At 44.1% G+C, this 27,947-nt stretch overlaps 2 protein-coding genes across 5 annotated transcripts in view; one reads left to right on the plus strand and one right to left on the minus strand.

Annotated features, from left to right (window-relative positions):
- The first annotated feature begins 5,381 nt into the window (after positions 1 to 5,381).
- Positions 5,382 to 22,889, plus strand: hacd4 (3-hydroxyacyl-CoA dehydratase 4). Of its 3 annotated transcripts, XM_041868172.2 has the most exons (8): positions 5,382 to 5,643; positions 5,745 to 5,987; positions 6,522 to 6,628; positions 7,737 to 7,864; positions 9,794 to 9,906; positions 17,496 to 17,602; positions 18,731 to 18,862; positions 22,594 to 22,889. In XM_041868172.2, the coding sequence occupies exons 2-8, from the start codon at positions 5,884 to 5,886 to the stop codon at positions 22,674 to 22,676; spliced, it is 774 nt and encodes a 257-aa protein (XP_041724106.2). In that variant the 5' UTR covers positions 5,382 to 5,643; positions 5,745 to 5,883; the 3' UTR covers positions 22,677 to 22,889. The 3 variants fall into 3 exon arrangements, with proteins under 3 accessions (XP_041724106.2, XP_041724108.1, XP_041724107.1); XM_041868173.2 differs by lacking the exon at positions 6,522 to 6,628 and having other exon boundaries at positions 5,427 to 5,643; XM_041868174.2 differs by lacking the exons at positions 5,745 to 5,987; positions 6,522 to 6,628 and having other exon boundaries at positions 5,426 to 5,643.
- Positions 22,890 to 23,465: 576 nt separating this feature from the next.
- The window catches only part of focad (focadhesin), a 79,104-nt gene continuing 74,622 nt past the window's right edge, over positions 23,466 to 27,947 (minus strand). For both annotated transcript variants that reach the window (XM_041868170.2, XM_041868169.2), the window contains exons 35-43: positions 27,553 to 27,762; positions 27,262 to 27,377; positions 26,764 to 27,024; positions 26,521 to 26,610; positions 26,223 to 26,400; positions 25,806 to 25,903; positions 24,390 to 24,641; positions 24,135 to 24,210; positions 23,466 to 23,876 (exon numbers count right to left, since the gene is read on the minus strand). In XM_041868170.2, coding sequence (XP_041724104.2) covers positions 23,803 to 23,876; positions 24,135 to 24,210; positions 24,390 to 24,641; positions 25,806 to 25,903; positions 26,223 to 26,400; positions 26,521 to 26,610; positions 26,764 to 27,024; positions 27,262 to 27,377; positions 27,553 to 27,762 — 1,355 coding nt within the window. In that variant the 3' untranslated portion in view covers positions 23,466 to 23,802. The remainder of the gene's footprint in view (positions 23,877 to 24,134; positions 24,211 to 24,389; positions 24,642 to 25,805; positions 25,904 to 26,222; positions 26,401 to 26,520; positions 26,611 to 26,763; positions 27,025 to 27,261; positions 27,378 to 27,552; positions 27,763 to 27,947) is intronic.

The following is a 27,947-nucleotide window of genomic DNA, read 5'->3' on the forward strand; positions in this document are numbered from 1 at the left end:
TCTGTCACTATGCATTTATCAGCTAGTCAGCCAATGGGGTCAAGGCTGGAGCTGGACAGGGGATTTCCAAAGGGAGGGTAGATACTAGGTGTAAAGGTTATGATATGGCTCCTGATATAGTGGTATGGAACCTGGTACTGGACCCTATATTGTGTGGGTGGTAAGCATAATGTTACAGGACCTTTGCGTGACGATTGCTACTTCTATAGTGTTTGTATACTCGTTTTATTCGAGAAATCAAATACAGATGTGCAAAGACAATAACTTTTGTTTCGTTTTTTGTTAAATTTCATTTAGCCCACCTGACCCCCCCAAAAGAACAACAAAACACTCCCCATTTCTCTAACAACAGTTTTGACATGGCACTTCTCCATTCTTGAATTGGAATTTCAATTCATTTCTACCACCAGACCATCAGACTCCTGAACAGCTAACCCTAACTGTCTACCTGCACCTGAGACTATTTGCACCTTAAAGGGCAATTCCACTACTTTTCAACCTCATATTCATCATCTCCAGTGCCAAACCAGTGTCTAAAAATGTGAAAACAGCGCGTTTCTATGATCTGTGGTTAAAAAAGATAAAAACGGTCCTAAAAAATGCTTCTCTGTGACATCACAGGGTATGATTAAAAGTAGAAAACAGTGATTTTCAAAACCTGCAATTAGTTTTTAGCCAGAGGGAGGGTATTTTCTTGCTCCCCACGCCACCATGAATCTCATAGTGTTTGAAAATCACTGTTTGAAAATGTTTTAACTTTTGAAGATGTTATAGGGTCCCCTACTGCGGATTCCATCTTTAAAGACTATCTACACCTAGAGACTATTTGCAAACCCTCTCCCCAACCCTTACACACACACACACACACACACAACTGTGGCAGGTAGCGTTGGGCCAGTAACCGAAAGGTTGCTAGTCCGAATCCCTGAGCCGACAAAGTGAAAAATGTGTCAATCTGCCCTTGTGCAAGGCACTTAACCATAATTGCTCTAGCGTCGCCGTCAATAATGGCTGATCCCTGGCTGTGACCCCACTCTCCAAGGGTGTCTCAGGGGGAGTTGGGATGTGAAAAAAAACACATTTCCATTTCACACCTCCCACTTGTACATGCAGTGAAACAGGACAAATATAAGCACACCCTATTTGACACACACACATTCAACGCTGCTTATCTAGTATATACTATAGATTTAACTGCGCTACCAAGACACTACCAACTTTATATATATTTGTAAATACAATTATACTTGACATAGCACATTCATAATCTATTCTGTGTATCCTATTATGTACATATTAGTTTATTACTTTCTTTGCATACTACCTTCTTCTAATTACTTGATATTTGACTTTTTTTATTATTGATATTGATTATTGTACTGTAATGTTGAGGGAGATAGCATGCAAACATTTCACTGCACCTTTAATACATGCTGTAACTGTGTACATGATGAATACAATTATTTTATTTTTAATTTCCTGAATAGCCTCGAATTGACCCATTCCACAAAGGCCACATACCTCTAGGTCTAGGATTAAGTTGGGAGGCAATGGAAAACATTGGTAGCGGTTTGGTTGGCTGGCAGATCTGAGCAGACACTGGGCATCTCTTTAGTCACCTGCCCTGACAACACAGAGCTCATTGGGTTGTATTTCCCAGGCCTCCTTGGGGCACCAGGTTTGTTGCAATCTGAAGGGCTGTCCGTTAGCAACCAGGCTTCTTCGGTTCTCTACAGATAACTATATTAAGGGCTGGTGCCTAGTGGTTGTAATGGGGCCCTGAAAACAGAATATGTTTTCACAGAAACATGAGTCTCGCTTGGTCCATCTAGCAATCCATTTTGATGAGGGTCTTTTTATTCTAAGAAAATTATGGTTGGGTAACCTTAGACTCTGGAGTCACATTTTATGAATTTTTGGCAACTGCAATACAGGGCATGTGTTCATACTGTATACTGTATCTGTAAGGTCATAAACTAAACTGCCAGTTGAGATACAGGGTGTTTGCCTGGTATTTACAAAAATACATATCGTATCCTACTTTGAGGAATTCAAGACAGTTGGTAGCTATATACCTGCTACCAAATGGTACTAAATATGTATTATTTGAATTCATCACAAACAAACAGAACAGTAAATACTAGACACTTATTATGTAATAACTATCTTACCTATTTTTTCAAAGTAAACATCAGGTAAATAGTCAAGTGTAAGATAATCAATCATATTGTAGGCAGTCATATTGACATGAAGACGCTTGGTTTGGAATTGTGTGTAGAGCGTCCTAACGCCCCCGTCAACAAGGCATTTCTTCATCTGTGCACTGTGTCAGAGTCAGCTCAGACAGAGACATCGGCATCTAAAAACGGCAAACTTTGACCTTCCAATATGGTGGGAAACTCTACCCAGTCCCAACAGACAATCCTACTTTACTAAAGCCCTGTCAATGAGATGTTTGTGTGATCTGAAAAACAGAAATCGTTGGCTGTTACTCTTCTGCAGTAATAGAGGGCCTGTATCTTTAAAACATGCAACGCGAGCTATAGTGAGCTGTCATCAATACTCTTAACCATGCCAGGCATGCAGGGTCGCTCCCTACAGGCTCCAGTGTTTCTTTTCTACCACACACCATTAACTCGAACCCCCACCCCCACCATCACAACCACTACCCAACCCTGGTGTCTAATAGCTGTCTATTTACCACAACAAACCGATGCTGGCACTAAGTACACTCTATGAACTGTTTGGGCCACAAGCAAACAAGAAAATGCTCATCCAGAGGAGGCGCTCCTAGTGGACAGTGATTTTATTGCAGTCAAACTGAACTCCGTCTTACCTAATTTCTACCAGCATGTCACCTGTGCAACTAGAGGCGACAAAACTCTAGATGACCTTTACTCCACACACAGAAACGCATACAAAGCTCTCCCTTGCCCTCCATCTGGCAAATCTGACCATAACTCTATCCTCCTGATTCCTGCTTACAAGCAAAAACTTAAACAGGAAGTCCCAGTGACGCGCTTAATACGGAAGTGGTCCGGTGAAGTGGATGCTAAGCTACAGGACTGTTTCTCTAGCACAGACTGGAAAATGTTCCAGGATTCATCCGATGGCATTGAGGAGTTTACCACATCAGTCACCGGCTTCATTAATAAGTGCATCGACGACGTCATCCCCTCAGTGACCGTACATACATATCCCAACCAGAACTCATGGATTACAGGCAACATCCGCACTGAGCTAAAGGCTAGAGCTGCCGCTTTCACGGCGCGGGACACTAATCCGGACGCTTATAAGAAATCCTGCTATGACCTCCGACCAGCCATCAAACAGGTAAAGTATCAATACAGGACTACAACTGAATCCTACTACGCCGGCTCTGATGCTCGTCGGATGTGGCAGGGCAAACTATCACGGATTACAAAGAGAAACCCAGACATTAACTGCCCAGTGACACGAGCCTACCAGACGTGCTAAATGCCTTCTATGCTCGCTTCGAGGCAAGCAACACTGAACCATGCATGAGAGCACCAGCTGTTCCGGACGACTGTGTGATCACGCTCTCCGTAGCCAATGTGAGTAAGACCTTTAAACAGGTTAACATTCACAAGGCCGCAGGGTCAGAAGGATTACCAGAACGCGTAGTCAGAGCATGCGCTGACCAGCTGGCAAGTGTATTCACTGAGATTTTCAACCTCAACCTGACCCAGTATGTAATACTGACCACCATAGTCCCTGTGCCCAAGAACGGCAAAGTACCTGTCTAAATGACTATCACCCCGTAGCACTCACCCCGTAGCCATGAAATGCTTTGAAAGGCTGGTCATGGCTCACATCAACACCATTATCCCAGACACCCTGGACCCACCTTAATTTGCATACCGCCCCAACAGATCCACAGTTGACACAATCTCCACACTGCCCTCTCGCACCTGAACAAGAGGAACACCTATGTGAGAATGCTGTTCATTGACTACAGCTCAGCATTCAACATCATAGTGTCCTCCAAGCTCATCACTAAGCTAAGGACTCTGGGACTGAACACCCGCTCTGCAACTGGATCCTGGACTTCCTGACGGGCCGCCCCCAGGTGGTGAGGGTAGGCAACAACAAATCCACCACGCTGACCCTTAACATATGGGGCCCTCAGGGGTGCGTGCTTAGTCTCCTCCTGTACTCTCTGTTCACCCACAACTGCGTGGCCGCGCACGACTCCAACACCATCATTAAGTTTGCAGATGACATGACGGTGGTAGGCCTGATCACTAACGACAATGAGACAGCCTATAAAGAGGAGGTCAGAGACCGCAAGGCTTTACAGAGGGTAGTGCATACGGCCCGGTACATCACTGAGGCCAAGCTTCCTGCCATCCAGGACCTCTATACCAGGTGGTGTCAGAGGAAGGCCCAAACAATTGTCAAAGACTGCAGCCACACAAGTCATAGACTGTTCTCTCTGCTACCGCATGGCAAGCGGTACCGATGCACCAAGTCTGGAACCAACAGGACCCTGAACAGCTTCTACCCCCAAGCCATAGGACTGTTAAAGAGTTAGTTAAATAGTTAACCAAATAGCTACCCGGACTATCTGCATTGACCCTTTTTGCACTACCTTTTTTGACTCATCACATACGCTGCTGCTACTGTTAATTATCTATCCTGTTGCCTAGTCACTTTATTCCTAGTTATATGTACATATCTACCTCAATTACCTCGTACCCCAGCACATCGCCTCGGTAATGGTACCCTGTGTATATAGCCAAGTTATGGTTACTCATTGTGTATTTATTATTACGTTTATTATTACGTGTTATTACTTTTCTATTAATTCTCTATTTTCTTTCTCTCTTCATTGTTGAGAAGGGCCCGTAAGTAAGCATTTTACTGTTAGACTACAACTGTGGTTTACGAAGCATGTGACAAATAACATTTGATTTGATTTGGTTGGACCCTGTGGGTGCTGTTCGCACCCGGATCCTGAGGTGTCAGAGTGGCAGGCTGCAGCTATAAGCCAGACCCCTTGGCATGTCACGCTGCATGGCTTCTGTTACACCCACGGTGGGGGAGGCACAACATGTTGGTCACATGGATTCATTCCATTCACTATATGAGCCGAAAGTTGACTTTGTGGAGATGTCTGGATTACCTAGTCCTGTAATATCAAACAAATGACCAAAGTTGTTTAACGTTTTACTTCAAGTACTTTAAATCAAGTTAGATGGGGTTGGTTTACAGGGTATGGTTTAAAACCAGATTATGGAGTAAGGTTGAAAACCAGTGATGTGAAGACCTCAAGGCCTGAATTTGAATACCCTTGTACAAAATGAACCACTAGAGGGCATTATTCCCCATATCTGACAGATTGTCAGAAATCAGCAACTGAAACCACTGGGAAAGATGCATAACAGGTGTGCCAGGTTCCCTTAGGTAGGCTAGTGCATTCCCACACCTCAACATTCTCTCAAACCCCTTAATGGGTCTGCTCACTCTTTGGCCGTGCCGTGTCTTCCCACTTCTGACATCAATGTAGTGAACTGGGCGGTGGTCTGACTCCGCATACAATAACACCACTGTCTGACTCTGAACACACGGATTTATGTTTATCCATGCAGCATTGTAACAAAGCAGACTTCTGATCCGCAGGTATGATTGAATTCTAGTTTAATTCATTTTCATCCAAAATGTGATCTACTGTTTGTTTTATTTATCATATTTATGGACCATTGATTTATATCATATTTTAGGTAGAGGAATAGATAACGTCACACAAGCGCCATAGTTCGCGTACAGAATCGGCATCATCAGAACTTTTTAAGGAGGAAAAATCACCAAACATTACTGAATATCCGACCAACCTCCTTGACGTCAGATAGTTGCACTTGCATGAAAGAGATGTGGACTTCCTCGAATTTGGGATTTCCAAAAGGACAGGAAACAACTTTACTACATCATTTTATTTTTCGTCCTTCGTTTCCAGGTGAAATGAGGTAAGGACACAAAGCTTTGTTTTACCCCACCTCGGATTGAAATAAGAATTTGCAGTGTGTGCATTGGCCGCAGAGACGTCTACTTGGAGAAACTTTAGGTTATGTTTATGTAGGGGACTTCCCCTTTTCACAAAACTGCATAGAAAATCACCTAATGGTTAAAAACACTAGTCGATGGGCTTTATGTGACTGTGAACATTCTTTTCAGTAGCCTAAATTTAAGGGATTAACCACAACAGGATTTGTCAAGACTTGTTGAGGAGTTTTAGGAAATCATAAGACAAAGTTAAGAATTGAGTCGTGTAGTAGACTGTATAATGATTTGTTTTATTGCAAAAGAAGGAAAATATGATTCTTATAATTATTGTAATAAAATAAAGATAATTCATTATTATTATTAATTTTAATAATTAATGTTATGTTGTATTGTTATGAGCTATTATTATGTTAAATACTGTAAAAGATACATTATTGTGGAAGGTATGCATATCATTATTTTTTTCTGGTATTAGTGTGTATTATTTTATTTTCTAGGCTCAGCATGAGACTTGCTTACCTTTTCCTGTATAACCTGCTTCAGTTCTGTGGGCACACATGGATATTTGCAAACATGACAGCCAGGTTTCTCACATTTGGTGGAGGTAAATTGTCAAGATCATAGTCAAAACAGCAAACCTGGATAGTCTAGACCAGGGATGGGCAACTTTGATGGGGGTGGAGGCAGGGGTCTGCTAGGGGTGTGCCGATCTCATGATACTCGTATTCGTATGTTTTATCTTTTTTTTTTTTTTTTTGTCATTTAGCAGACGCTCTTATCCAGAGCGACTTACAGTTAGTGAATACATATTTTTTTTATACTGGCCCCCCGTGGGAATCGAACCCACAACCCTGGCGTTGCAAACGCCATGCTCTATCAACTGAGCTACATCCCTGCCGGCCATTCCCTCCCCTACCCTGGACAACGCTGGGCCAATTGTGCGTCGCCCATGAGTCTCCCGGTCGCGGCCGGCTGCGACAGAGCCTGGATTCGAACCAGGATCTCTAGTGGCACAGTTAGCACTGCGATGCAGTGCCTTAGACCACTCACACTTGATACTTGTGATCGGAAAACCCGGAAGTGCGCTTTAAATGCCGGTAAAGCCTGTACTTCAAGTACACATTACTGCACTATTACTCAGAGCACATCTTTATGTTCCTTCATTCATTCACACACATGCAGTCAGAGCCGGCCTTAGCCTTTTGGCTAAATATTGTTGGTGGGCCCTTCCCCCCACCTTGAGAGCAAAACATTTTAGCAGCCCCCCTCTTGACAGCAGAGAGAAATGGTTTTCGGTTTTTGAATTTTGCTATTTTAAAGCAAGTTTGCTGCAATTCTACACATTTTGTCATGGAGCGGAGAGAAGATTTTTCAATTTTATAACAAATTTCATGCAATTCTACAAATTTTGCCAAAGGGTTCTACCTAGCACCAAAAATGGTTCCCCTATGGGGACAAACCGAAGAACCCTACTTAGCACCTTTTTTTCTAAGAGTGTAGACTAACTTACCAATCTAAAAATTATTAGCTGACATGGGCTAATTGAGTGGCTGTCAGTGACTGACATAACAAGAGAAAAACTGCTGCGGGCTACCTGTAGTTGCCCATCCCTGGTCTAGACTCAAGAGCCTATTCATAAATGCTTTACAAGACTGTATAATGCAGTATGACAGGTAAAGCACGAACACTAACTGAATGTTGTTGTTTTCCAGACGCGCTAGCTGACACCTTCTATGCTGTGGGGGTTGTGATGAGTCTATGCCAGCTGTTGTCCATGCTGGAGCTTTTCCACATCGCTGATGGGATCGAGAAGGGATGCCTTCTTCCACGGTTTGTTCAAGTATGTGCCACTGCCAAGCCTAACACTGTGTTCTGACTCTTTGGAGTTTGGGCCCTGTTCAAATAATACAAAGTGTACACTTCTTCCATTAATTGAGGATTTTCACTGACAAAATAGGACCAGTTAGAGCAATTCATCTCTGATTAGTGGTCCTGTTTGGTGTGTACATGACTGTACGTGACTGTGCAAGCAACAAATGGAGATACAGTGGGGGGAAAAAGTATTTAGTCAGCCACCAATTGTGCAAGTTCTCCCACTTAAAAAGATGAGAGAGGCCTGTAATTTTCATCATAGGTACACGTCAACTATGACAGACAAAATGAGAAAAAAAAATCCAGAAAATCACATTGTAGGATTTTTAATGAATTTATTTGCAAATTATGGTGGAAAATAAGTATTTGGTCAATAACAAAAGTTTCTCAATACTTTGTTATATACCCTTTGTTGGCAATGACACAGGTCAAACGTTTTCTGTAAGTGTTCACAAGGTTTTCACACACTGTTGCTGGTATTTTGGCCCATTCCTCCATGCAGATCTCCTCTAGAGCAGTGATGTTTTGGGGCTGTCGCTGGGCAACACGGACTTTCAACTCCCCTCCAAAGATTTTCTATGGGGTTGAGATCTGGAGACTGGCTAGGCCACTCCAGGACCTTGAAATGCTTCTTACGAAGCCACTCCTTCGTTGCCCGGGCGGTGTGTTTGGGATCATTGTCATGCTGAAAGACCCAGCCACGTTTCATCTTCAATGCCCTTGCTGATGGAAGGAGGTTTTCACTCAAAATCTCACGATACATGGCCCCATTCATTCTTTCCTTTACACGGATCAGTCGTCCTGGTCCCTTTGCAGAAAAACAGCCTCAAAGCATGATGTTTCCACCCCCATGCTTCACAGTAGGTATGGTGTTCTTTGGATGCAACTCAGCATTCTTTGTCCTCTAAACACAACGAGTTGAGTTTTTACCAAAAAGTTATATTTTGGTTTCATCTGACCATATGACATTCTCCCAATCCTCTTCTGGATCATCCAAATGCACTCTAGCAAACTTCAGACGGGCCTGGACATGTACTGGCTTAAGCAGGGGGACACATCTTGCACTGCAGGATTTGAGTCCCTGGCGGCGTAGTGTGTTACTGATGGTAGGCTTTGTTACTTTGGTCCCAGCTCTCTGCAGGTCATTCACTAGGTCCCCCCGTGTGGTTCTGGGATTTTTGCTCACCGTTCTTGTGATCATTTTGACCCCACGGGATGAGATCTTGCGCGAAGCCCCAGATCGAGGTAGATTATCAGTGGTCTTGCATGTCTTCCATTTCCTAATAATTGCTCCCACAGTTGATTTCTTCAAACCAAGCTGCTTACCTATTGCAGATTCAGTCTTCCCAGCCTGGTGCAGGTCTACAATTTTGTTTCTGGTGTCCTTTGACAGCTCTTTGGTCTTGGCCATAGTGGAGTTTGGAGTGTGACTGTTTGAGGTTGTGGACAGGTGTCTTTTATACTGATAACAAGTTCAAACATGTGCCATTAATACAGGTAACGGGTGAAGGACAGAGGAGCCTCTTAAAGAAGAAGTTACAGGTCTGTGAGAGCCAGAAATCTTGCTTGTTTGTAGGTGACCAAATACTTATTTTCCACCATAATTTGCAAATAAATTCATTAAAAATCCTACAATGTGATTTTCTGGAATTTTCTTTCTCAATTTGTCTGTCATAGTTGACGTGTACCTATGATGAAAATTACAGGCCTCTCTCATCTTTTTAAGTGGGAGAACTTGCACAATTGGTGGCTGACTAAATACTTTTTTTCCCCACTGTAAGTGATGCGCTATGTCATTTTGGAAAGCACAGTATGTCCCCAACGACTCCTGTGGTAGTAGTTAACGCCAATATCAAAGACCTCAAAAGTAGTCTAATGCCAACATTTCCCTGTCCAGGTTATGACGAAAAACTTCCTACTGTTTATGGTGATAATCAGTCAAGAGGAGGTCCAGAGTAAACCAGTTGTGTGTGCACAGTTTTACCTGTGGAATATTCTAGATCTGTTAAGGTATGTATGTTTCATTGGAACTAAAACAAAAAAAGGGTTTTGGTTGCACATTTTTGTCCTAACCCATCACTAACATCTGATTCAACTATTCACCAAGCCCTCGATTAGTTAGGCTGGAACAGGTGTGTTGACCTGGCAGTATGGTGCCAGGACAACAACCTTTTCCCTCAACCTCAGTAAAACCAAGGAGATGATCGTGGACTACAGGCACAGTTGTGAAGAAGGCGCTACAGAGGGTGGTGCGGGCAGCCCACTATATGAGGCGCTGTAAAAGGAAGGCCCGGAAAATCGTTAAAGACTCCAGCCACCTAAGCCATAGACTGTTCTCTCTGCTTCCGCACAGCAAGTGGTACCGGTGCATCAAGTCTGACACCAACAGGCTCCTGAACAGCTTCTATCCCCAAGCCATAAGACTTTTAAATAGCTAACAGAATGCCTACACGGACTGTCTGAGTTGACCTTGTATTCACAACTCTTGACTTTTTCCACATTTTGTTGTGTGACAAAGTGGGATTAAAATTGATTTAATTGTATTTTTTTTGTCAACGATCTACACAAAATACTCTGTAATGTCAAACTGGAAGAAAACTTCTAACATTTGTAAAACATTTATGAAAAATAAAACACTAATATATCTTAGTACTCCTGAGTGGCGCAGTGGTCTAAGGCACTGCATCGCAGTGCTAACTGTGCCACTAGAGATCCTGGTTCGAATCCAGGCTCTGTCGCCGCCGGCCGCGACCGGGCGGCGCACAATTGGCCCAGCGTCGTCCAGGGTAGGGGAGGGAATGGCCGGCAGGGATGTAGCTCAGTTGATAGAGCATGGCGTTTGCAACGCCAGGGTTGTGGGTTCGATTCCCACGGGGGGCCAGTATAAAAAAAATATGTATTCACTAACTGTAAGTCGCTCTGGATAAGAGCGTCTGCTAAATGACTAAAATGTAAAATGTAAAATGTAATATCTTGATTAGATAAGTATTCAACAGAGATACCGTGACAAGATCCTGAGGCCCATTGTCGTGCCATTCATCCGACGCTATCACCTCATGTTTCAGCATGATAATGCACGTCCCCATGTCGCAAGGATCTGTACACAATTTCTGGGAGCTGAAAATGTCCCTGTTCTTCCATGGCCTGCATACTCACCAGATACAGAACTTGCACAATTGTTGGCTGACTAAATACTTTTTTCCCCCACTGTATGTCACCCATTGAGCATGTTTGGGATGCTCTGGATAGACGTTTACGACAGCATATTCCAGTTCCCGCCAATATCAAGTGGGACAACATTCCACAGGCCACAATCAACTGCCTGATAAACTCTATGTGAAGGAGATGTGTCGCGCTGCATGAGACAAATGGTGGTTACACCAGATACTGACTGGTTTTCTGATCTACGCCCCTACTTTTTTTAAAGGTGTCTGTGACCAACAGATGCATATCTGCATTCCCAGTCTTGATATCCGTAGATTAGGGCCTAATGAATTGATTTCAATTGATTGATTTCCTTATATGAACTGTAACTCAGTAAAATATTTGAAATTGGTGCATGTTGCATCTATATTTTTGTTCAGAATACATACAGTCCCTTCAAAAAGTATTCATACCCCTTGACTTATTCCACATTTTGTTGTGTTAAAGCCTAAATTCTAAATGGATTAAATATTTATTTTTCTCACCCATCTACACACAATATCCCATAATGACAAAGTGAAAATATGTTTTTAGAAATGTTTGCAAATTAAATACATAAATATCTCATTTACATAAATATTCACACCACTGAGTCTATACTTTGTAGAATCACCTTTGGCAGCGATTACAGCTGCAAGTCTTTCTGGGTAAGTCTCTAAGAGCTTTTCACACCTTGATTGTGCAACATTTGCCCATTATTCTTTTCAAAATTCTTCAAGCTCTGTCAAATTGGTTATTGATCATTGCTGGACGACCATTTTAAGGTCTTGAAATAGATTTTCGAGCAGATTTATGTCGAAACTGTAACTCGGCCACTCAGGAACATTCACTGTCTTCTTGGTAAGCAACTCCAGTGTAGATTTTGCCTTGTGTTTTAGGTTATTGTCCTGCTGAAAGGTGAATTAATCTCCCAGTGTCTGGTGGAATGCAGACTGAACCAGGTTTTGCCTCTGCTTAGCTCCATTCTGTTTATTTTTTATCTTGAAAAATTCCCTAGTCCTTAACGATTACAAGCAAAGCAAATCAAATCAAATCAAATAGTATTGGCCACATGCGCCGAATACAACAGGTGCAGACATTACAGTGAAATGCTTACTTACAGCCCTTAACCAACGGTGCATTTATTTTTAATATAAAAGTAGAATAAAACAACAAAAAAGTGTTGAGAAAAATAGAGCAGAAGTAAAATAAAATAACAGTAGGGAGGCTATATATACAGGGGGGTACCGGTGCAAGCATACCCATAACATAACATGATGCAGCCACACCTATACTTGAAAATATGGAGAGTGGTACTCAGTAATGTGTTGGATTGGATTTGCGCCAAACATAACACTTTGTTTTCAGGAAAAATGTTTAATTGCTTTGCCAATTTTTTTACAGTATTACTTTAGTGCCTTTTTGCAACAAGATGCTTTGTGTTACAGGAGGGGGTCGTAGTTCTGGAGCGACCCACTAGGTGTCATCCTCCGACTTCCTTAGGCACCTCCTCATTAACAGTCTTGACTAATCATTATCTTATTGGTGTCACCTGTGTCTACCTGTTCACCTGTGTAATTTATGCCCTCACTTCCCAATGTTCCCTTGCTCTGTTTTCTCTGCTAGTTCGCGATACCAAACAGTACTAATCAGTGTCTGATCGCGAGACGTATGTACAGGTACTTGAGAAGTGTTCTCCCTGTTTCATTGATGTTTTCAGTCATAGTTAGTATTTCGTATGTTTGCTGTCAGCCTGTTTTTGGAGAACAATTTGCTCCTCCTTAATTTTTTTGTGACAAGTCCGTTATTTTGTATCCTGGTTTTGGGACCACCAGTAAAGATCCTTGTTTCACCATCTCTGCCTACTGCCTACTGTCTATCCTGCACCGCACCTGGGTCACACCTCACACCAACACTTACAGAAAACAGAGCCAATATGGACCCAGCGGAGGCAGCACAGTATTGCAGCGCATTGGCAACGCAGGGAGCTATGCTGACCCAGCACGACCGCAGCCTGCAGCAGATCACAGAGCATCTCCGCCAGCTGCCTATTGCCATGCAGAGCCGGGTGGACACCCAACCAGCCGGCGAAGCGGAAGCCGCGGCAGCGGTGTCTCCAGTCTCACCTGCGACATCGCGGGAACCCCACCTGGACGGCTGGCCGTTGGGGTCGGGCTTCATCAGCCAGCGCACTGTCCCTGTGCATGTCCGGGTGGCAGGGGGGCTATGGGAGGATATCCCGTTTTTCATTGTGGACTCTCCGGTGTGTCCCCTCGTCCTCGGGCACCACTGGCTGGTTGCCCACAAATCTCGAATAGACTGGTCTACGGGGCGGCTCATCCTGGAGGGAGGCTCCGCCTCCGTCCTGTTCCGGTCTCCACCAACCACTCATCAGCCCAAACCACCATCCCAAACCACCTACCACCAGTCCTCACCTCTTCCCCAGGTCCCGCACTCCGAACCGCCTACCGCCCTAGTGGCAGTTGCCACGGGGAGGACGGCGGCTACAGACTCCGTCACCGGCCCAGACCTGGCAGGCGTTCCCCGGGAGTATTGGGATCTTGGGGAGGTGTTTAGTAAGAGGCGTGCCAAGGGCCTACCTCCTCACAGGCCATACGACTGCGCTATCGATCTCCTGCCGGGCACCATGCCCACACAAGGGCGATTGTTTTCCTTGTCCCGGCCGGAGACGCTGGCCATGAGGGAATATATCAACGAGGCACTCGTCGAGGGTCACATCCGTCCCTCTACCTATCCCGTGGGCACAGGTTTCTTATTCGTAGGGAAATAGGACGGTTGGCAGCGGCCGTGCATTGATTACCGGGCGCTCAACGACATCACGGTTAAGAACCGCTACCCACTCCCCCTGATGAGGACAGCATTCGAGTCGTTGCAGGGAGCCTGGTTCTTCACCAAGCTGGACTTACAAAATGCCTACAACCTGGTGAGGATTCAGGAGGGGGATGAGTGGAAGACGGCTTTTAACACATCCAGTGGGCATTACGAGTACTAAGTCATGCCGTTCAGTCTATCCAACGCGCCTGCGGTGTTCCAGGTGTTGGTCAATGACGTGCTCCGGGACCTCCTCGACTACAGCGTCTTCGTGTATTTGGATGACATCCTAATATTTTCAAAGGACATGAGTGAACACCAGCAGCACGTTTAGCAGGTCCTCCAACGCTTTCTCCGTCACCAGCTCTACGTCAAGGCGGAGAATTGCGTGTTCCACACGGAGACAGTCTCCTTCCTGGGGTTCATCGTCACCAAGGGGGACCTACTGATGGACCCAGCCAAGGTCAGCACGATACTGGATTGGCCCCAGCCCTCAAGCAACTACAACGTTTTTAAGGTTTGCTAATTTTTATAGCCGATTATTCGCAATTTCAGCTCCCTAGCCGCTCCCCTGACAGCCCTCACCCAGACGAGCGTGCGTTCCTTCGCCTGGACCCCGGAAGTGGGGAACACATTTGATGCGCTTAAGCGGCGCTTTACATTGGCCCCAGTCCTAGGTCATCCTGATCTGTCCCTGCTGTTCATTGTGGAGGTGGATGCTTCAGACATTGCAGTGGGACTCACCCCTGCGCGCTTTTTTCCTGTTGGCTGTCACCGGCGGAGCGGAATTACGAGGTGGGGATCCGTGAGCTGCTAGCGGTCAAGCTCGCCCTGGGGGAGTGGAGGCATTCTCATCGACAGGGCTGTAGTGGAACAGGTTGAGAGCTTCAAGTTCCTTGGTGTCCACATCACCAACAAACTATCATGGTCCAAACACATCAAGACAGTCGTGAAGAGGGCACGACAAAGCCTATTTCAGGAGACTGAAAAGATTTGGCATGGGTCCTCAGATCCTCAAAAAATTCTACAGCTGCACCATCGAGAGCATCCTGACTGGTTGCATCACCGCCTGGTATGGCAACTGCTTGGCCTCCGACCGCAAGGCACTACAGAGGGTAGTGCGTACGGCCCAGTACATCACTGGGGCCAAGCTTCCTGCCATCCAGGACCTCTATACCAGGCGGTGTCAGAGGAAGGCCCTCAAAATTGTCAAAGACTCCAGCCACCCTAGTCATAGACTGTTCTCTCTGCTACCGCACGGCAAGCGGTACCGGAGTGCCAAGTCTAGGTCCAAAAGACTTCTCAACAGCTTCTACCCCCAAGCCATAAGACTCCTGAACAGCTAATCATGGCTAACCGGACTATTTGCACCCCCCAGCCCCACCCCCCACCCCATCTTTTTAGGCTGCTGCTACTCTGTTAATTATTTATGCATAGTCACCTTAACTCTACCCACATGTACATATTACTTCACCTACCTCAACTAGCCGGTGCCCCTGCACATTGACTCTGCACCGGTATCCCCCTGTATATATAGCCTCCCTACTGTTATTTTATTTTACTTCTGTTTTTTTTCTCAACACTTTTTTGTTGTTGTTTTATTTTACTTTTTTATAAAAAATAAATGCACTGTTGGTTAAGGGCTGTAAGTAAGCATTTCACTGTAATGTATGCACCTGTTGTATTTGGCGCATGTGGCCAATAACATTTTATTTTATTTTATTGGCTAGAGGGGGCTGCCCATCCATTCATCGTATGGACTGACCATAAGAACTTAGCCTACATTCAGGGGGCAAAGAGGCTCAACACGTGCCAGGCCAGGTGGGCGTTGTTCTTCACCAGGTTCCGGTTCACAATCTCATACCGTCCGGGGTCGAAGAACACTAAGCCTGACGCGCTCTCCCGGCAGTTCGACGAAGTGGACCTGGTGGAGAGGGACGACCCCATTGTCCCAACGGCCTGATTGCTGCTCCAGTTTCGTGGGGAATAGATAGGCTGGTCAGAGCAGCGCTACGGCGGGAGCCCGATCCGGGCGGAGGTCCATCGGGGAGGATGTATGTACCCAAGGCTGCGCGCTCATGACTGCTTCAGTGGGCGCACGTGTCCGACCTCACCAGACATCCGGGGGGCGCCAGGACGTTGCAGTTCATATGTACAAGGTTCTGGTGGCCATCAGCTGAGGGGATACGTGCGCCTTCGTGGCTGCTTGCCCGGTGTGCGCGCACACAAAGAGCTCATGTCAGCCCGCGGCAGGGCTGCTCCGACCCCTGCCTATCCCCAAGCGCCCCTGGTCCCACATCTCGCTGGATTTCCACCCTACCCCCCTCTGATGGATACACAGTCATCCTGGTCGTTGTGGACCGGTTTTCGGCTGCCTACTTCATTCCCCTTCTCAAACTCCCGTCGGCCAGGGAGACGGCTAAGTTGGTGGTGCAGCACGTTTTCCGGGTCCACGGCCTTCCCCAAGATGTGGTGTCGGATTCAGGTTCTGGAAGGCGTTCACCACCTGGCTCGGCGCCGCCATCAGCTTGTCTTCCAGCTTCCATCCCCAGTCGAACGGGCAGACGGAGAGAGTCAACCAGGATCTGGAGGGGGTGCTGAGGTGCAGTTTTGGAATATTTTTATTTTGTACAGGCTTACTTCTTTACTGACTTCTTTTCAGTTAGGTTAGTATTGTGGAGTAACTACAATGTTGTTGATCCATCCTCAGTTTTCTCCTATCACAGCCATTAAACTCTGTAACTGTTTTAAAGTCACCATTGGCCTCATGGTGAAATCCCTGAGCGGTTTCCTTCCTCTCCGGCAACTGAGTTAGGAAGAACGCCTGTATCTTTTTAGTGACTGGGTGTATTGATACACCATTCAAAGTGTAATTAATAACATCACCATGCTCAAAGGGATATTCAATGTCTGATTTATTTTTTTACCCATCTACCAATAGGTGCCCTTCTTTGCAAGGCATTGGTAAACCTCCCTGGTCTTTGTGGTTGAATCTGTGTTTGAAATTCACTGCTCGACTGAGAGACCTTACAATTATCTGTATGTGTGTGGTACAGAGATGAGGTAGTCATAAAAAAATCATGTTAAACACTATTCGTGACTTGTTAAGCACATTTTTACTCCTGAACTTATTTAGACTTGCCATAACAAAGGGGTTGAATATTTATTGATGCAAGACATTTCAGCTTTTAATTTGTAATTCATTTGTAAAAAATTTGAAAAATATAATTCCACTTCGACATTATGGGGTAATGTGTGTAGGCCAGTGACACAAACATTTAATACATTTTACATTCAGGCTGTAACACAACAAAATATGGAAATCTGAAGACACTGTAACTTCTCACTTTCTCTTATTTCTTATTTCTTATTTTTTGTGTGTTTTTGTTCTACCTTATGTCATTTTTAGTGCTACATTGATATTGATTACTGCATTCTTGGGTTGTGAGCTTGCAAGAAAGGCATTTCACTGTTCTTGTGCACGTGACATTAAAACTTGAAACTAGTGTTAAGATGGAACAAAAATGTGCACCTCTCTAAGGGGTGGTAATGGGTTGACTTTTGGTTCTGACTGGCGTTTGCAGGTACCCCCATGTACTCCTTTGTTTGATGGGCACGGATTCCTTTGGCATGCTGTGGGCTCGATACACCCTGTCCATCCCCATCTACATCATCTCAGTCATCACAGAAGGTTCATACATTACTATTATTTTACATAAGGTGCACTCAGTAAGATTTCATTGCCACAGCTCAGTAATTATTTCAACTATTAAAATACACCCCTTTTGTTTCTGAAAAAGATCCTTGCAGGGGTGTGAATATGGTTAGTAAAAAAAATATAAAAAATTGTCTAAGAAATCCGAATGAACCTGTTGTTTTTATACACTGAGGGTGTAAGACCGATACTTTAACAGTAAACATTAAACAGTGGTTTTATAGGTTGCTTGGAATGTTATTTTTCTCTCACAGAATTTAGTTCCTGACCGACAGATTCATTACTGACTCTTTATCTACAGACTCAGGGCTCATTGCATCCTACGGCAATCTGCAGTTGAAACAAAAACAAAGCGTACGCCCCATCACTGTTTTAGTAAAGAAATTAGGGATGCAGTTGGAGAAATGTAACCACTCTGAAATTTATAGACAGAGCTATGGATAAAAGGACTGACCAACCATGATCTCAAAATGATAGTTTTAACCATGTTTTGAGGCTATACAGAGTTTGTTTACATTTATGTTGTTTACTAACACTGTAGTAAAACAAGCTTATATTTTGGGTTCTGATGGGGTACGACAGTTGAACTAAGCTCATGATGCATTTATAAGTTATATTTTTCAAGAATCAATAGGTATTATTTAATGAATTTACAACTTCAAAAATGTATGTAGCAACTGCCGATTTCCCCTTGAAAGAGAATGAAGTATAAAAAAAATAGAGGGGATTGAAGATAGATAAATGTAATAGTTCACTTTCACTGGGTATGTTTTAATCTCCACTCAGTGTCTTGTTTTATACTGTTACAGTTGGTGATGATGTGTCAGGCATTGCATTTAGTGAGGAAACGAGAGTTAGAGCAGACAGGAAGTGAGTTGGCACAGCAGGCTGACCAAGATATCGAAGTCAGGAAATGGGCCACATTCCAACTTCAAGAGGCGCGCGTGTGTGTTTTAGACAGTACAGAGTACATGAGTTTTGCCTAAACAACTTCTGTGTTTCAGCAGTAGACCATAGACATTTTTGCAATTTTGCCTTCCACTTTGTCTATTTTGTGTATCGAAGAGTGTTTGTGAAGAATCTTTCTGCTTTGGTCTTTTCCAGGCATTACCGTTCACCAATCACTGCCTTACTTTGAGTCACTGGGAACATACTCATTCCAGCTCAGCCTGCCTGTGTCTGCACACATTTATTTCCCTATCCTCCTGAAGGCATACTTACCTTTACTGGCTGTTGGTAAGTTAACTGATTTAGCTTCCTTAGCACAGCCTAAAGCCACAGGCTGAATGAAACTGGAAGAGCCATTTACAAAAAGGGCATTTTTCTGTAATTACTTTCTTAAATGAGTCCCATTATGTCTGATGAAAACAAAACACTGCATTCCACAGTAAGAACCTCATACCGATGGTTAAGCATGGTGGTGGTAGTGTGATGGTTTGGGGATGCTTTGCTGCCTCAGGACCTGGATGACTTGCCATCATTGAATTCTAAAGGAGAATGTCAGGCCATCCATCTGTGAGCTGAAGCTGAAGCGCAGATGGGTCATGCAGCAAGACAATGATCCAAAACACACATCAGAATGGCTCAAAAGCAACACATTTAAAGTTCTGGAATAGCCTAGTCCAGGGGTTCCTAAACTTTTTTGGCCTACGACCCCATTTTGATATCTGAAAATTCTCATTACCCCAACCATGTGAAAAAAAATCTGCAATTAACAGCCAATGTTTACTTTTTTATTTGGGGCTATGGCAGTCAATTGAAAAACATTCTAACAGTATTTCTGATTGTCTTCTCACTATCACATACTTTTAATGTGGGGCTATGCCAGTCAATTGCAAATTAGTCTGACAATGTATCTTATCTCACCACCACTAATGAGATGGGTGTGCTTGATGCATGTCGCGTCCGTGTTTCTCAAAGTCAGGGGGCGTGGTCGACAGTGCGCACCTCATCTAATAATAAATAATAATATGCCATTTAGCAGACGCTTTTATCCAAAGCGACTTACAGTCATGCGTGCATACATTTTTGTGTATGGGTGGTCCCGGGGCTCGAACCCACTACCTTGGCGTTTCAAGCGCCGTGCTCTACCAGTTGAGCTACAGAGGATCATCTCTGCTGTCACATCCAACCTGGATCATTATTTGGTTTTAATGCAGATGAGAGCACTGAATACAGCTTCACACAGATATGAGCTGGGGAAGGGTACCATGAGTTTTATGGTGCTTTCAAGACAACTTGGATACTAGGTCAAATCATGACGTCAGTGATCTTCAAGTCGGGAAGTCTGAGATGTAAAAAGAGGCCCGAGTTCCCAAGTTGGAATTACCTAGTTGGATGACCGTTCAAAATGATTTTTTCCTCTAGTTTTTTTTCGAGTTCCCAGTTGTCTTGAACGCACTGAAGTCGGAAGTCGGAGATTTCTGGCTTCCCAGTTCCCAGTTGTTTTGAATGGTGATGATTTCTGTATTTTGAAAGTTACATATCTTGAAAACTTGACTGCTGACAAGCAAACATTTTGGGACTTTGTCAACAATGAACTAATGAAACAAATACCAAAAAATAGGTTTTGGGTGGAATTTTCATGTAATGCTCAGAGGCAGACCTCATGGTATTCCATTTGAGTCAGGAACCAAAACTCGTTCTGTCGCTTTTAACACACCGACTGTGTCTTTCCGCAAAATAGTATTCAGCATCATCTAGATATGTGTGCAACAAAGTTCAACATTCACCTTCTGCTATCATTTCTGTCAACCCGTTTACACATACAGTTTGACACATACAGTTTGACGCATACGTTCGATAAATCCAACATATGCACCTCACAAAACGCACTGCAACTGCCTCTGCAACGCAATGCTGCAATGCAAACACAGCGTTCCATTGGAAATGAATATACTTCTGGTGTACAAAAATGTAATAACACTGTAGGTGTGTCCGAAGCGTTAGTGACCTGTGAATTAATTCGGTCACATGACAGCTCGATCAGCTGTTCGATTTTACTTCTGGGCATGTCAACTGAGCCAGGATGACAGTGAAACTTCCAAGTGTTGGGAGGTGATCTGTAGAATGTTTTAGAATTTCCCCTGCATTTACATTTTTAGTCATTTAGCAGACGCTCTGGCTTACAGTTAGTGAGTGCATACATTTTTATTTTTTTATACTGGAATCGAACCCACAACCCTGGCGTTGCAAATGCCATGCTCTACCAACTGAGCTACATCCCTGCCGGCCATTCCCTCCCCTACCCTGGACGACGCTGGGCCAATTGTGCGCCGCCCCATGGGTCTCCCGGTCGCGGCCGGCTATGACAGAGCCTGGATTCGAACCAGGATCTCTAGTGGCACAGCTAGCAATGCGATGACCACTGCGCCACTCGGGAGGACTACAACTGCATGCTTGCGTTCAGTTTCACAAATGTCTGTTACATAGGCAAGGAGACACATTTTCTTTTCATTACACAGAAAGTAAACTAAGTATTTTGTATCCATTGTGAATGACAACAGTTCTTCTCTCAATGCGAAAAAATCTTTCCAGCACTCCCCCTCGATAACCGCCAAGCCTCGGTATGAAATAGAACATTGTCATGCTCTGATCCCATATCGCCACACAGTTTTGCGCGCAGTGGATGTGGTTTGATGTCGTTTACAATCGAAGTTACCTGCTGCAGTCCACCTCCGAGTTCTGTACTCAGCTCTTTTGCCGCCAGTTGCTCTTGGTGTATCATACAATACGTCCATACGGCAGAGGGAGACCCATTCATAACTAGAGTGCAGTGGCCTGCCCGCCGTCCCGCTATAGATGGAGCTGTATCTGTGCAAAAGCCCACCATTCGACCCCATGGAATCTGTTATTATCAATATAGCCACGCAGCACACTAAACATCCCATGTACCCTTTCATGCTCGGGAATCATGAGACAGAACAATATGTCCTCGTGAACCGCATCCGCCGACATGCATAGCGAACAAAAGTCAATACGCAGCTAACGTCCATTTGGAGAGCATAAGCTGGGGAGTTTTGAGTTCAGCTTCATTTTCCTCTTGATTGCTAGCTATAGCATAACTTCTTCATTTAACAGTATTTTCTGACAAAGGCATTGATGTGAGTTTCTGTGCTTCTGCCTCCCCACACATTGTTTCCCCCATATCAATTGCCTAGCTATTCACGGAGGGAATGATTTATGTACAATGGTCAAGTGCGGCCTTTTCCCATTATTTAAGGCTGCTCTGGATTTTCTTTTAGATTTGAATAATTTTCATTTTTAAGGTTAACCACATTATAATGATTGAGATACAAAGACGATATTATTATATATATTTTTTAAATAACAAAAAGGTATATATTCTTTCTCAGGATTTTGGAAATTCTCCCATGACCCATTTTCATATCAGGTGACCCCACATGGGGTCGCGACCCCCTAGTTTGGGAACCACTGGCCTAGTCAAAGTCCATACCTAAACCCAATTGAGATGTTATGGCAGGACCTGAATCTAGCAGTTCATGCTCAAAAACCCACAAATGTCATTGAGTTAAAGCAGTTCTGCAGGGAAGTGTGGGCCAAAATTCCTCAATAGGGATGTGAGAGACTGATCAACAATTACAGGAAGCGTTTGGTTGCAGACATTGCAGCTAAAGTTGGCACAACCAGTTACTGAGTGTAAGGGGGCAATTACTTTTTCACACAGGGGCATTGGGTGTTGCATAACTTTGTTAATTAAATAAATGAAATAAGTATCAACATTATGAGTTATTTGTTCACTCAGGTTCCCTTTATCTAATATTAGGTTTTGGTTGAAGATCTGATAACATTCAGTGTTAGAAATATGCAAAAATAAGAGAAAATCAAAAAGGAGGCAAATCATTTTTCACAGCACTGTAGCTCCTGTACTGAATATTTTATATTCAACTACTTGCCCCGCCCAGAAACAAACCTGCTAACTGTGAGTCAACCTTTTGTCTTTCTAGGGGCTTGTGTAACAGTGTGGCATTCGCTGAGGGAGAGAAAACTGCGTCTTGGGAAGTGGAATAAGATGAAGAAACGGAAATGAGGTGGATTTCTTATTTTAGGATAAATCATTTTGGGAGTTACTTTTATATTTGGAGTTTTATTGTTGTACTTTGGCAGTTACTTAAGAAGATTACCCAACAGCAAATGAGAACAACATCTTCCTAAGAAGCCTTCTTTGCACAACATCACTTTGATGAGGTCACACTTATGTAATAGTTGGATAACCAAAATGTTTATAAACGTGTTCAGTTGAGAAAGTTGCTGGTCTTTTCTTCCAAGGCTTCGTGTCCAATCTAAGCACCACTCAGTCTAAAATCAACAAAACATCAGAAAATCAGTTTGTGTTAACATCTCAAATGTTTTAATGAGGACCTCATGGTTGCACAACAAGTTTTTTTTCTCCAATAATGTTACTAAAGCAGACAATTGCACAGTACAATAAGCAGGAATGATAAGGCAGGTTACTTATATATAGGCCTTGTAAACTATCATGGGGAAAATAGGTTGTTTCATGGCCCACCTTAAAGCCAGGGCAGGCACTGGGGTGTTTAGACTATCTCCACAGGGCCTTTCCACAGGGCAGGAGTTTTAAAGCTAGAATCCTTAGTTGCTACATCCATTTTTGATATATACCCATTGATTCTTCAAGAATATAACTTGCCTCGTGAGCTTAGTTCAATTGTCGTACTTCATCAGAACCCAACATATAAGCTTGTTTTACTCTAATGTTGGTTAAAAAAAAAAAGAAAAAAGAAAAAGTAAACTAACACTGTATAGCCTCAAAACATGGTTAAAACTATAATTTTGATATCATGGATGGTCAGTCCTTGCATTCATAGCTCGGTCTATGAATTTGAGAGTGGTTACATTTCTTCAGGCCCATTCCTCAGCTTTTTACCAAAACAATTAAGGATTCTAGTTTTAAGCAGGACAGCTCAGTGGGGGAATTATTCTTCTCCTCCCTCTCTAAATCCACCCCTAACCCCCAAGTCACCTCTGCGGCTCCACCCATACGCAGCTGCTGCCCTGGGATACCGCCCACAATACACTGCTACAAGCAGACCAAGGCAGTGAGTGTTTGAAGCATCACAGCTGAAGAAGGCTTGGCCAAATGGCTGTGACGTCACTTCCTGCTAGCCCTGAGGAGAGCAGGAAGTTGACCCAGGTTACCAGCCGTACGCTCGCGTCCACACCGCTTTTTTCTTGAACTCCGTGGAGGACTTCAGAGCCAGCAAGGCAGCTGTACAGAAAAGGGAGAGAAGATCGGGGGGGGTGTAAGGAACCACTACTTAGAGAAAAATCGGTGGGGTGTGAGAAACCACTACTTAGAGAAGTAGAGAATGGTCAGTGCCCAAAATCATTTCATCAATGTTAGTTTTGGGGGGGAAAAGCTTTTGCCTTGAAATACTGCATGTACTTCCTATTTTGCCATATAAAAGTGTCTGCTAAATGACCATATTATGAATTGGACATTGAGCTTTGTGGCGCTGTGTCTCACCTTTGGCAGTGTTGATGGAAGTCTCTGACAGACCAGTTTCAGGACCTTCAGTGATGCTGAAAAGCCAATCTATGAACTAAGAAACACACAAAAACAGTTTACTTATTGGTAACTGTCTGCTACCAATTCACGGACATTATTCATCTCTTATCTTGTTTAGAGCGTAGTAGTGTCTTTTGTTATCGCTTTCCACATAGTAAACCTCATTGTCATCACACAAAGAAAATTATCAATGTGTGGAGGTTGGGGACCTACCTTCTGTGACTGTTCCCTCCAGGGCTCTTTAGCCAATAGCTGTCTCAGGCTGTGGGGCAATCCCAACAGGCATAGTGAGACTGACTGCTCGGCCAGCGCGGTGTCACCGTAGAGGGCGTGAGGTAGACCGGGCGGCTTTGACCCCTGCTGCCATGGAAACCACTGGGTCCTAACGCCCAGAAGGAGGGGCATGGTGTGGTCGCCCCAGGAGATCACCGCCGCAGCAAATACCTGGAGCAGGAAGTCTGTGGCCTGCACAGGATGATGGGAAATGAAGTCCAGGTTATTCAGCCCAAGTATATGCAACACACAAATAGACTTCCTGATTAAAAGACTATAAAAGCATACCAATGCTAACAAATAGAACGCAGGTCAGAAATCACACCATTTTCACGAGGGTCGACATTCCAAAGTAATTCCTGAATAATAGCCATTCAGCCAGAACCCACTCACTACAGACCTGCAGCACATACAGTGAGCTCCAAGAGTATTGGGACAAATGTGTTGTTGTTTTGGCTCTGTACTCCAGCACTTTGGGTATGAAATGATACAATGTCTATGAGGTGAAAGTGCAGACTGTCAGCTTTAATTTGAGGGTATTTTCATCCATATCGGGTGAACCGTTCAGAAATTACAGCAATTTATGTACACAGTCCACACATTTTAGGGGACCAAAAGTATTGGGACAAATGTACAATATACAGTACATTCAGAAAGTACTCAGACCCCTTGACTTTTTATACGGTATTTCTGTTTTTTATTTGTAATACATTTGCAAACATTTCTAAAAACCTGTTTTCGCTTGGTCATTATGGGGTATTGTGTGTAGATTGATGAGGATTTTTATTTATTTAATCCAATTTAGAATAAGGCTGTAACGTAACAAAATGTGGAAAAAGGGAAGGGGTCTGAATACTTTCAGAATGAACTGTATGTGTATTAAAATAGTCAAATATTAATTATTTGGTCCCATATTCATAGCACGCAATGACTACATCAAGCTTGTAGTCACTACAGCACATTTGTTGGATTCAATTGCTGTTTGTTTTGGTTGTGTTTCAGATTATTTTATGCCCAATAGAAATGAATGGTAAATAATTGTCATTTTGGAGTCACCTTTATTGTAAATAAGAATATACTTTTTTCTAAACACGTCTATATTAATGTGGATGCTACCATGATTACGGATAATCCTGAAAGAATCTGGAATAATGATGAGTGAGAAAGTTACTGTCCTAATACCTTTGGAGCTCACTGTACCAATATCTCACCTGCACGTGACCTCTAAACATACCAGCTATCCCATGTGACGGTGTATCAATTCACACAGGTTCACACACGTGCACACACATACACAGAAATAACACCGCACCTGTGTATGTGTTTCTGAGAATAGTGTTAATATACTGTACTGACCTGCCTGGTGTCTCCACATTTGACAGAGGTCACTCCGTAAGCAACATTTCTTATGAGTCCCATCAGCTCCAAAAGCCACTCCATTCGTTTGGACACACCTAGAGAGTGTACTTGTTTTAACCAGGGTTTCCTCAACGCTGGTCCCCCAGTACCCTCGACGTTACATGTTGTTATTCTAAACCTGCACAAGCACATGTGATCCAACTAATAAGTATTTCAATCACGTGTGCTTTTGCAGCTAGAACAAAAACACGTTAGGAGTACTTGAATTACCAATAAATTATGCAGTATATTACAAAAACTTTGAAAATACCCCTGACCCCCCCCTTGGCACTTCTATAGGTCTAAAGGTCAGATCAGTTCAAGCACAACTTTGAAATCCGCCAGCCCTGAAAGCTAATTGGTTGCTGGGCTGACCTGTGTTGGGGCTGGCGGCCAGACGGCATTGGTAGAAAGTCTGCAGGAGGAGCCAGCCCACTTTGTGGCTGGACCAACCCCGGAGCACGGCAGCGATGACATCGTTGAGGCCCAGGAGTGGCACTCGGCCCTGGGAGGTGAGGTGAGCCAGGATGAAGCCGGTCTTTTCCATCTGAGCCTGTAGAGGGGGCAAGAGAGCAACACATCACTCAAAGAAGGGATGTGATCGATTTGGACAAAATAGAAAAGCAGCAGGAAGAAGACATTGGTTTTGGAGTAGGTGAGGTGACATCAGTACCTCTGTGACTTGGGCGATGCGGTCGATCTCTGTGTCAGCCAACTCAGACAGACATTTGGAGACTCCCACGTACAGGTCCACCTCTTGGTCCTATAATAAACCATGGACATACATCTCAGTGCATGGTCGATATTCAATATGTTTTGTGATCACTAGTCTCGCACACCAGCCATTCCTTGTCGTATGATTGACTTAGAAGAATAACTGACAGGTGTACTTGTCTAAAAATAAAGATTTCCCTGCCTGTATGTGGTTGGGGAGTAGGTTGAAGATCTTCTCTGTAGTAGTACACAGGACGGCCCAGATGGTGTTGGGCGGGTTGGGGAGGGCCATGGCCTGTGCCAGCCCCCGTACTAGGGACAGACAGAGGGCCAGGCGCTGGGGCCGGACATCCTGCTGGAACTGCTGCAGACCCAGGGTCTCCACGTACACCTGGAGCTTGTCCTCCGACACGTGCTTCATCCATACAGAGAGATTGTGGTACAGGTGACCTCGCGTCCGCATCTGGGGGAGAGAACCGTGGAGGAAGAATGAATGGAGGGCTCGCACTCTTCACTTTGTTTCCAGGGGTGTTTATTACAAGCTGTAATGTCTGGCCAATCAACAACAATAATTGACCAATTAACTTCCAGGGAGAAAATGAAACCCATAATACTTTGACCATCCACTGACATTGAGAATTGAAAAGCCCTGAATGGCATATTATATAGAGGATTACAAACTGGGTTATGGAGGACTCACACTAAGACTGTGGACCAGGGGAGGGCTCAGCCACACCCCCAGGAAGAGAGATGCACTCTGGGAAGACTGGGCTTGGTTGGATGCCAGCTCTATACATTGGTGTTGGACCATCTCACCTGTTGGGAAATAACATGTATTTTGCTAATACATGATTGCTAAGCTTTCACTGTGTGTGTGTGTGTGTGCCTGCATGTGTATACATATTTTCATTTTTTATTTTATTTGTCCTTTCCTACTGAGAGTGTATGACTATGTGGAACAGAGTGTTAGGTGGGGAGGGTATCACAGTACCAAAGTTGAGCCTCATGAGAGGGGACAGGATGGCGCTCCAGTTGACAGGGGGGTACTGGTAACTCCCTCCCACTGTGGCCAGGGGACCCAGGACTGTCTTCACCAGGCTAGGGTGGGCAAACTCTGGACCTTTCTTCCCTGCCTCAGTGAGGAAGTCCACAACAGACCTGATCACACTCTTCTCTGGGAGGTAACTGAAGTCCTGGGGCACTGAGAGAGAGACAGGGGGGTGCTTGACTAAGCTTTTTTCCATGCGTTGGAAGGGGCAGGATTTACACATTTAGCACTACTCCATTAGTTGTGTTATACAGGGCAAGCGAAGTCCACCTAAAGTATTTAAAAGAAAATACTGAGTCATGCATAGAAGTACATACAGCCGTGGCCAAAAATATTGG

Source organism: Coregonus clupeaformis, chromosome 39 (genome assembly GCF_020615455.1).
Source record: "Coregonus clupeaformis isolate EN_2021a chromosome 39, ASM2061545v1, whole genome shotgun sequence".
Lineage (NCBI taxonomy): Eukaryota > Metazoa > Chordata > Actinopteri > Salmoniformes > Salmonidae > Coregonus > Coregonus clupeaformis.

Excerpts from the sequence above, each read along its gene's own strand:
- hacd4 (XM_041868172.2), top strand. The coding sequence starts at position 5,884 with ATGAAAGAGATGTGGACTTCCTCGAATTTGGGATTTCCAAAAGGACAG. Across the intron at positions 5,988-6,521 it reads TCGTTTCCAGGTGAAATGAG|GCTCAGCATGAGACTTGCTT; the intron begins GTAAGGACACAA and ends TTTATTTTCTAG. Across the intron at positions 17,603-18,730 it reads CATCTCAGTCATCACAGAAG|GCATTACCGTTCACCAATCA; the intron begins GTTCATACATTA and ends GGTCTTTTCCAG.